The sequence below is a fragment of the Carlito syrichta genome, unplaced genomic scaffold (assembly GCF_000164805.1).
Source record: "Carlito syrichta isolate Samal-C Ts95f unplaced genomic scaffold, Tarsius_syrichta-2.0.1 Scaffold314735, whole genome shotgun sequence".
NCBI classification, from domain to species: domain Eukaryota; kingdom Metazoa; phylum Chordata; class Mammalia; order Primates; family Tarsiidae; genus Carlito; species Carlito syrichta.
In genome coordinates this window covers 130,807-141,726 of record NW_007258831.1, presented here as the reverse complement: position 1 = coordinate 141,726, position 10,920 = coordinate 130,807, and the positions used below count along the sequence as shown (strand labels likewise).

Below are 10,920 nucleotides of genomic sequence, written 5' to 3'. Positions count from 1 at the left end.
TGCAGCCTCGACCTGCTGGGCTCTGGCGATCCTTCCACCTCAGTCTTCCGAGTAGCCGGAATTACAGGCATGCGCTACCACGCCCGGCTGATTTTTTGACTTATTGTAGAGATGAGGTCTCGCCAAGTTACCCAGATGGGTCTCGAATCCGTGGGCTCAGGCAATCCACTTACCTCAAAGCGCTGGAATTACAGGCTGAGCTACCGAGCCCGGCCGATGGGTAATTTTCAAGTGCACCTTCTCATGCTGCGCTGAATGCCAGCATTTTTGGACCAAAAACGGCATGACCCCCATGTCCCACTCTCTCTGTTCACCAGATCTTATCCTGAATGACTTTTTTTGTTTTCTCCGATGTGAAAAATCCTCAAAGGGAAACATTTCACCAATATGGAAGAGGTGAAACCAAAAACAGCAGAGGCACTAAAAGACACCAAAATTGATGAGTTCAAAATTGTTTTGAGCAGTGGAAAAAGCATCTTGGTAGATGTGTTGAATCAAACAGTACTTTGTTTTTAGTTTTTTGTATTTTTTTGAGTTGGAGTCTCACTCTGTCGTCCAGACTGGAGTGCAGTGGCTGCTCCTGGCCACCGCAGCCTCAACCTGCTGGGCTCCGGCGATCCTTCCACCTCAACCTTCCAAGTAACTGGAACTACATGCGCGCGCTACCTCGCCCGGCTGGTTTTTGCTTTATTGTAGAGATGAGGTCTCGCCAAGTTGCCCAGGTGGGTCTTGAACCCGCGGGCTCAGGCAATCCACTCACCTCAGCCTCCCAAAGTGCTAGGATTACAGGCTGAGCCACCGAGCCCGGCCTCAAACAGTACTTTGAAGGTGAATGAAATTTAAACATGCACACAATTTTTAATAAATTCTGGTATGTTAAATTCTCGTTTGTTAAAATAACATTGATTGGTATTCATTGTTCTTTGTATCACAGGAGCATGAAGATAATGGGTGAGGCAGCTAGTCAGGAACAGATATCTAAACAACTCCCCCCAGATGGAAGGGAGGATTGTCTTCAAGTCCCATGCTCATTTCTCTCTGGGTCTTTTAAAATTTGATTGTCTCACATAGCTCTGGCAGCTCTGAACTATTTTTCTTTTTTAGGACACACAAGGAATGTGTTCTGAAGACTGACTCCTCCTCCCATCCTGCTGCTGCCCTGTGTTTTCCACTCACTCATGTACATCTGCATTAAATAATGATGTGGATATGTCCTTTCTAGGACCAGGGTCCAGGCTCAAGAATTGTACTCACATTGTCTTGGCTGTTTGTGTTCCCCACCAGAAAGCTACATCTAGGCTTCTGGACCACCTGATCATAATCTCATTGGCCTACATGGACACAGGAATGAGCCAGAAGATAACCCTGTCTGGGCCTGTATCTGTAGCACAAACCAGTCTTTGTGCCTGCTTTGCACTGTCCCCACCAATGTGTCCTTTATAACATTCTTCTTTTCCCTTTTACTTTATGTTCAAATTCACACAGGCTACCCAAAACCACCCCACAGCTGCCTGAATCTAATACCAACTGGAATTCAGATGCTCATGAGTTCGAGGTCATTGCCCTAGACCTGACTGATATAACAGCAAATACAAGTTAGAACTATATATGACTTAATCCTCTAACTTGAAAATAAGAGAAGAGATTGTGCTCTTTTCCCTTAAAATGTTTAGTTTATTTTTAAATTTTATTGACTCGAGGTCTTACTATGTCACCCAGACTTGAGTACAATGGCATGATCACAGCTGACTGCAGCCTTAACCTCCTGTGCTGAAGTGACCCTCCTCAACCTCTTAAGTAGCTGGACGACAGATGTGCACTGCCATGTCCAGCTAATTTTTTAAATTTTCTATAGAAATGACATCTCACTATGTTGTCTAGTCTGATCTTGAAATCCAGGGCTAAAGGAGTCCTCCCTCCTTGGCCTCCCAAAGTGCTGAGATTACAAATGTGAGCCACTGTGCCTAATTTAAAGCTTTTAATTTAGCAAACTTTTCTAAGCAAGTTTTTTCTCTGCCTTTAAAAAATATGTTTAAAATTTTTTTTCAGATAAATAGGGTTTTTTATGAAGTCTTTTTGACTCAGATAAATCCTTCAGTAGAACCTGGAAACCATTGCTTTGAAATGTAATTAGCAAAGAAGATAGAACCCTATCCTACAGATTCTGTTGGACAGTGGGAGCCTTCCTGAAGCGTGCACCTGCTCCAACTTGCAAAACTGTCTTTTTTCATGAAGATGTGAGAGGCTTATTTTTTCTTTGTATATATATAGCCAATTAAAGTTTCTTCTGATAGCCACAACACAGATTGCCTTCTCAGTTACCTGGTCAATTTAGGAGGATGCGTCTATGACAAATGGTGTTGCTAAGCTTTCTTTTCTTCAAGTCTTTTGTCTTTCAAATCTCTTAGCAGATTGTGTGGTGCAATTGTGCAGTAGTAACCAAAAAATGGTCACTGAGGCAGGTGTCTCAATCAGTAGAGGTTTGTTGAGCCAAAGTTTGAGAAAACCCCTGGGAAAAACAAGCCACAGAAGCATCTACAACCTGTGCTTCCTAAAGAAGATTTGAGAACTCAGTATTGAAGGGGAGAGAGTGAAAGGGAGGGTAGGCAGTGAGGGAAATGGGAACATTCTTGTGAGTCTCTTAATTAGTGCTCAGTAGGTCTATGGCTTACATAAGGTGAACATTTGAAAACAGGGAATAGAGGAAAGAGTTATGCTTTTGCTTTTGTCTCATGGTATGTGGAGGAGTGACTTCTTGTCCTTTAGTATCTGGGAAGATGAGCTTGCAGTGGACATTTACAGTGTTATATTTAACAGAACACAGTTTAGGGAGTTAGATTACAGACTTAAGGTTATGACTGGCACAAGTGTTTTTTTTATTTTTTTTATTTTTTAAGTAGGGGGACTTGTATCCTGAAAGATTTAGGGGCCAGCAAGAAATTTTGTTGGGAGTATTGGGGGAGGTGTTGACAATCATGAGGGAAATGAGGCCCTGAGACAGCGTTGTGAAATTACAGCTCTCTATTAAAAGGATGACTACATTGCATGCCTTGGTTCCCATGCTTAATTCTGCTCTAGACATAAGGAGTTTGGGGTCCTGAGATTTTATTTTACATGAATAATTTTTTCTTTTTACCATTGTGGAGAGTTTTTCTGGGGTTAGAGATGATTTTTTTTTTTTTGAGTCTAAGTCTCACTGTTACCCAGTCTGATGTGCAGTGGCATGGTCACAGCTTACCATGGCTTCGAACTCCTGGGCTCAGGCAGTCGTTCCTTCTCAGCCTCCCAAGTAGCTGAGACAATAGGCATGCCACTGTGCCCAGCTAATTTTTTGATTTTTTTGTAAAGGCATGGTCTTACTGTGTTGCCCAGTATGGTTTGAAACTTTAGAGGTGAAGCATTCCTCCCTCCTCTGCTTCTTAAATTGCTGGGATTACAGGTGTAAGCCACCACGCTTGGACTGATTTTGTTTTTAATTATAATTTCAAACACCATCCAGAATTACCAGACAGGATTCAAACTTATAAGGTACCCACCAAGCTTCCCTATAGGGGAGAATTTTCCTCTTGGGCTTCCAGTCACAAGCCACAATCATGCAGAAATTGCATACTGTCTCCAAGTCTGCAGGCAGAATGGTTTCTCTGCCTATTTGGGATCTGCAGTCCCTTCTGAAGTACCTGGACCAGATTTCTACAAAAATAACTGTTCAGGACAGCCATCAACCACTTCAAGTCTGTTTTTTGATGTCCCTGGTATCTTCAGACCTGAGATTTAGAGACCTTGGTGCCTTGAAATCCAGCCAGGCTCACGTATACGTCTGGAGAATACCTACTTCCCCCTCCTTCTCTTGTCCAAATGCCTACAAATGTGCAGAGGGTGTCTGCTGCCCCTCCACAATCTAAGTCTTACTCCAAATTCAGAATCCAGGTCCTGGATTCTTCAGGATGTGTTAGAGCAGCCCTCATGAGGGGATCTTTTCTCTAGTGTTTCTGTCTTCCCTATAACTCCCAAGAATGTAGAACCAACCAGGTTGATCTCACTTAGAATCTGCACATAAGGGCTGGTCTCTACATGGAATTCACAAGACAGGGCCAGACTTTGGACTGAGGAAATGCAGAAAACTCAGGGGAGACATGTTCTGCATTGTGAGAGGCCCAACATATGCTTTGAAAAGCCTACTTTGTGAGTGGAGTTCTCTGAGATTTGCAGATCTTGTCCAGTGACCTGCGGTAGCAATATGAGGGGTTCCTAGTGTAAACAGAATCTGGTGTAGAATCTGTAAGTATAAACAAGTACCTCAGCAGTGGGAGGTCATGGCCACAAAATATCTAGAGCCCTGACCACAGCTATATCTGCCTGTAAGCCGTGCTCCTGGTATAGTAAGACATTCATATTCTTTCTCATAACCCAAGAATCATTTGACTGGGGACAGGTAATATCACATGAAGATGCAGGATTGGGGGCTCTACCAGGGCACTTCTATTTTCTATCTGTCCCAACAGTCAGATTTAGTCTCTTTTGCCTGGATCACCATGGAAGTATCAGCACAGACCCACTGGGGACCCTCTCACCCACACCTGGGAGTCTTTGAGACATTTGGGGTGTCTTGGGATCAGGTTAACAAGAGCATCTAATGCTCCTTCCATCTCAGGGAGAGAAATTAGTCATCCAAAGCTTGCTAATTTACCTCACAGAAGAAGTCTTCTTATTTGGTACCCACATGGGAATTTCTTTAGGTTTCTGGTACTTTGGCAAAAGACAAGGAAGAGGTCCAGAGATACAAATAAATAGATAAACCAACTGATTTTATTTTGTATAACCATTAGGAAAACAGATAAAGCAGTCATGGCTCCTACTGTCCAGGAACTTTTAGTCCAGGACAAATGGATAGATGGTTGAAGTCAGCATCATGTGGTCAGTACAAAGAAGAGAGGTGTCCAGGGCACTTGGGCCTTATTTGAAAGGTCACTTATGTGAGTTCTGATGTCACCACTGATGTGAGTTCTGAAGGGCCATTCATGGACAGAAGTGTTGTTATTGTGAGTATAATTTCTTTTGCTTTTACCATGTAAAAATAAATACCTATTATTAGAGTGGGCCTGGAATGCTAAGTGATTTACATGCATATTGAACTCAAGAGGCAATGCTTAGCGAAGTGGCTCTTAGCCAAGGCTTCCAATCAGGATCACATGGCCAGTTGGAAGAAATCCTATAACCTGTATCCTCTCATATATATGTATATATATTTATTCATTTAATTTTATTTTTTTGAGTCGAAATCTCACTGTGTTACCTAGGCTAGAGTGCAGTGGCATGTTCATGGCCACTGCAGCCTCGACCTGCTGGACTCAGGCGATCCTTCTGCCTCAGCCTTTCAAGAAGCTGGAACTAGAGGCACGTGCCACCATACCTGGCTAATTTTTTTATTTATTGTAGAGACGAATCTCACCAAGTTGCCCGGGCTGGTCTCGAACCCGTGGGCTCAGGCAGTCTACTCCCCTTGACCTCTCAAAGTGCTGAGATTACAGACTAAGCCATGGAGCCAGACCTTTTTTTTTTTAATGAGTAGATTCTGATTTCCTTTTCTCCCCTGCTAGCATTACTGCAGTGATTGTGTATTGACACCTGATACCACTTTGTTACATTATATGGTTGTAGGTATTTGGGTTTATTTCTGGATTCTCTATTCTGTTCCATGGTAGCTGATGAAACCTTTATATACCTAGCTAAGGTGCTTGCTTCAGATTTTTTTTTTTGAGTTGGAGTCTCGCTCTGTCACCCAGACTGGAGTGCAGTGGCTGCTCCTGGCCACCACAGCCTCGACCTGCTGGGCTCTGGCAATCCTTCTGCCTCAGCCTTCCAAGTAGCTGGAACTACAGGCGCGCGCTACCACGCCCGGCTAATCTTTGATTTATTGTAGAGATGAGGTCTCGCCAAGTTGCCCAGGCGGGCCTTGAACCTGCGGGCTCAGGCAATCCACTCACCTCAGCCTCCCAAGGCGTGGGATTACAGGCTGAGCCACCGAGCCCGGCCTGCTTCAGGTTTTTAAAAAATTTTTTTACTATAAAGTTAACTATTTTTCTCTTTCATTAAGGTGTATTGTGAGGGGATTTACAGAACTGTGTGCATAAACCATCACATTTAATCCAGAAACTCCTCTTTCTCTTTAGCTTCTCTTTACTTATAGCTTGCTTTGGAGAATAAAAGCTCTCACATTTGTTGACTGGAGATAATGGCTTTTGGAATTGCAAGTTCTGAGACAGACTTTAGTCCCATAGGTTTCCATTTTATTCCACTCTCATGTCACAGATACAGTTCTCTTTATTTCCTCTTTGTGTTCTCTCTTTGAGAAAGTGAAGAAGAATTAACATAATTAATATGACCAAATGTCTTCATGTTCTAAAATATAACAGCACATAGAATAAATGAAGCCAAAAATTGAAAAAATAACATTCAGAAAAATATTTCTTACTTCATATCATTGTTTTTCTTTAGTGTGCATTTTTATCCCTTTATTTACATTTTAATAGCTTTGGGAGATATACATAATTTTTGGTCTGGACTTTTAAAATTTTAAGAGTACCCCTACCCCAACTTATGCACATTATAGTCAATAGGTGAATTTTTTTTTTTTTGCTCCTCTATCCCTTCCTTCCCTCCCTCTTCTGTATCTCCAATGTGCATTATACCATTTTCTATGTCTTTGCATATCCTCATTTTAGCTCCCACTTTTAAGTGAGAACATATGGTGTTTGGTTTTCTCCTCCTCTGTCTTTTGCTTAGGATGATGTTTTTCAATTCCATCCAAGTTGCTGCATAGTATTCCATAGCTGAAAAGTATGATAGCTGAAAAGTATTCCATAGTGTATATATACCACATTTTAATTATACATGAACCGGTCAGTAGGCATTTAGGTTGATTAAGTTGATTTCACATCTTTGCAATTGTGAAATGTGCTGTGCTGAACATGAGAGTACAGGTGTCTTTTTAGTATAACAATCTCTGATTCTTAGGGTAGGTACCTAATAGTGGGATTGTTGGATCAAATGGTAGATCTACTTTTAGTTCTTTGAGTAATCTCCATACTGCTTTCCATAGAGGTTGTACTAATTTATACTCCCACCAACAGTGTATAAGCGTTCCCTTTCCTCCACATCCATGCTAGCATCTGTTGTTATTTAATCTTTTAAATAATGGCCATTCTGAATAGTGTAGTGTAAGGTTATTTGCTTAGGCTGATGTCCAGTGTGGTTTTAATTTGCATTTCCCTGATAAGTGATGTTGAACATTTTTTCATGTTTGTTGGCCCTACATATGTCTTCTTTTGAGAGACATCTGTTCATGTCATTTGCCCACTTTCTAATGGGGTTATTTGCTTTTTTCTGGTTGATTTGTTTGAGTTCTTCATGTATTCTGGGTATTAGTCGTGTGCCAAAGGTATAGTTTAGAAATAACTTCTCCCATTCTGTAGGTTGCCTGTTGACTTTGTTGATTATTTCTTTTGCTGTGCAGAAGCTTTTTTAGTTTAATTACGTCCCACTTGTTTTGTTGCATTTGCTTTTGGGACTTTTGCCTTAGATTATTTGGTTAGGCTGATGTCCAGAAGAGTTTTTCCTATTCTTCTAAGATTATTATGGTTTCAGGTTTGACCTTTAAGTCTTGTTGTTGTTGTTGTTGTTGTTGTTTTTTGAGTTGGAGTCTCACTCTTGCCCAAGCTGGAGTACAAGTGGCATGCTCACGGCCACCCCAGCGTCAAACTACTGGGCTCAGGTGATTCTTCCAACTTCAGCCTTCTAACTAGCTGGAACTACAGCTGTGCGCTACCATGCCTGGCTAATTTTTTAATTTCTTGTATATATGAGGTCTTGCCAAGTTGTCCAGGCTGTTCTCAAACCTGTGGGCTCAGGCAGTCCCCTCACCTCGGCCTCCCAAAGTGCTGGGATTACAGGCTTGAGCCACTGTGCCCGGCTGACCTTTAAGTCTTTAATTGGCTTTGAGTTAATTTTTGTATACAGGGAGTGATAGGGATCAAGTTTCATTTTTCTGCATGTAGCTATCAAATTTTCCAGCACCATTTTTAGAATAAGGTGTCCTTTACCCAGTATATGTTTTTGTCTGCTTTGTTGAAGATTAGTTGGTTGTAGGTATTTGGGTTTATTTCTGGATTCTCTGTTCTGTTCCTTGGTCCATGTGTGTGTTCTTGTACCAGTGCCATGCTGTTTTGGTTACTACAGCCTTGTAGTATAATTTGAAGTTGGGTAAGGTGGTGCCTCCAGCTTTGTTCTTTTTGCTTAGGATTGTTTTGGCTATTTTGGCTCTTTTTTGGTTCCATATGAATTTTAGGATTTTTTTTTTTCTAATTTTGTGAAAAATGACATTGGTAGTTTGATAGGGATTGTGTTGAATCTGTAGATTACTTTGGGTAATATGGTCATTTTAACAATGTTGATTCTTCTAGTTTATGAGCATGGGATGTTTCTCCATTTGTTTTTGTTCTCTACAGTTTCTTTCCTCAGAGTTTTATAGTTCTCCTTGCAGAGATATTTCATGATCTTGAATAAATATATTCTTAGGTATTTTAGCTTTTTGGATGCTGTTGTAAATGGAATTAAGTTAGTGATTTGATTCTCAGCCTGGTTGTTGCTATTATGGTATAGCACTGCTACTGATTGGTGTGTGTTGGTTTTGTATTCTGAAACTACTAAATTCATTTATTAAGTCCAGGAATCTTTTGGAAGAGTTTTTAGGATTCTGTAGCAGTAAGATCATGTTGTTGGCATGCAAGATATTAATTTATTCTTTTCCAAATTGTATACCTTTTATTTCTTTTTCTTACCTGATTGCTATAGCTGGGACTTCCAGTACTATATTGAGTAGTAGTAAAAGTGGGCATCCTTGCCTTGTTTCAGTTCTGAGGGGAAGTGCATTCTACTTTTCTCCATTCAGAATAACATTGGCTATGGGTTTGTCCTATACGGCTTTTCTTATTTTGAATAATGTTCCCTCTTTGCAGAGGGTATTTATCATGAAGGGATGCTGGATTTTATGAAATGCTTTTCTGCACCTATTGTGATGATGATATGTTTTCTGTTTTTAATTCTGTTTATATAATGAATCATGTTTATTGACTTGTATATGTTGAACCACCCTTGCATTCCTGGGATAAAACCCACTTGGTTGTGGTATATTTTTTGGTTTTTTAATGTGTGTTGAATTTGGTTTGCTAACATTTTATTGAAGATTTTTGTTCATAAGGGATATTGATCTGTAGTTTTCTTCTTTTGTTGTGTCTTTTCTTGGCTTTGGTATCAGAGTGATACTGACCTTGTAGAATGAGTTATGAATAATTCCTTTCTCTTTAGTTTTGTGGAATAGCTTCAGTAAAATTGCTACCAGTTCTTCTTTGAAAGTCTTATAGAATTCAGCTGTGAGTTCATCAAATTTTTAGAGACATCCTCTTTATTACCTCTGTGGTTTCTTTTTGAGACAGTGAAGAAGAATGCACATGTAATTAATATGCCCAAGTGTCTTGATATCCTAAAATATAGCACAGCACAGAGACTAAATGAAACCAAAAATGGAAAAAAATATCAAATTCTGAAACAGTGTGTCTTATGAAACTTCATATCATTGTCTTTAAAACAAAAAAGTATCCACAAAGGTTCTACAATTTTATAGAAACAAAATATTTCTTGTTTTATTTACACAAACATAATCTACTCTATCACTTTTAATGTGTGTAGTTACCAATTTTGTGTATGTGTGAGTATTAAATTTGCAACTTGATCATCTTGTGTTGCTGCATGCATAACTTGTTTTCATCACACTTTGAAGTTATGAACCATGCTCTAAAAATTCTGTTAGGGTTGTCTATATAGATATTTTGGGTAATATGATCATTTAACAATGTTGAGTCTTACAATCCATGATCTTGGGATATGTCTCATTTGTTTATGTTCTCTCCAAGTTTTCATCAATGTTTTGTAGTTCTCCTGTGTCTCTTTGAGATAAATTCTTAGATACACTTGAGTAAAACCCAAGCTCTACTATTTACTGGATATATAAATACAAAAAATAAATATCACAAAATATTCCCATTAAAGAGAAGAATTCTCTTCTTTCTCTCAGAGGTTTGTTTTTGGTTTTATGCATTCATTTATTTATTTAAAAGTGCCAACATAGTATGTAGTATATAGTAAATGGTCAAAAAGTATTGCTGGCCAGGTGCAGTGGCTCACGCCTATAATCCTAGTACTTTGGGAGACCGAGGTGAGAAGATTGCCTGAGCCCACGGGTTCAAGACCATCCTGGGCAACTTAGCGAGGCCTCATCTGTACAATAAATTAAAAAATTAGCCAGGCGTGGTGGTGCACGCCTGTAGTTCCAGCTACTTGGAAGGCTGAGGTGGAAGGATTGCCTAAGCCCAGCAGGCCGAGGCTGCAGTGGCCATGAGCAGCATGCCACTGCACTGTAGTCTGGGCAACAGAGTGAGACTCTGACTCAGAAAAAAAAGTATTGCTGCTATTCTTGATATTATGTTACAACCCATAAGTTACATAAAAAACTCTCAATTCCGTGTCATCTATTGTACTTCTCTACTATTCAAAAGTGTGGCCTTTGGACCTGAGGCCTTGGCGTTATTGGTGAGCTTGTTGAGGGTGCAGAAACTCAGGTTCATCCCAGATCTCTTGAATCAAAATCTGCATTTTAAGATCTCCAGGTAATTGTGGTATACAATAAAATTTATGAAGTATCTTCCATCTTATTACAACTTTTCTGCCTAAGAATTATATACAGCTGACAGCTGATTCTGAATGATGTAAATGTAGCACTCAAAAATGTATATTTGTGCTGCTGTCTTAGTTTTTTTTTTTTTTGAGTTGGAGTCTCACTCTGTCGCCCAGACTAGAGTGCAGTGG

The 10,920-nt window shown here is 40.1% G+C and overlaps 1 protein-coding gene across 1 annotated transcript in view; it reads left to right on the top strand.

The window, feature by feature from the left end:
* The first annotated feature begins 216 nt into the window (after positions 1 to 216).
* The window catches only part of LOC103274355 (zinc finger protein 595-like), a 35,907-nt gene continuing 25,203 nt past the window's right edge, over positions 217 to 10,920 (top strand). Inside the window, exons 1-2 of the mRNA XM_021719469.1 lie at positions 217 to 220; positions 1,223 to 1,377. Coding sequence (XP_021575144.1) covers positions 217 to 220; positions 1,223 to 1,377 — 159 coding nt within the window. The remainder of the gene's footprint in view (positions 221 to 1,222; positions 1,378 to 10,920) is intronic.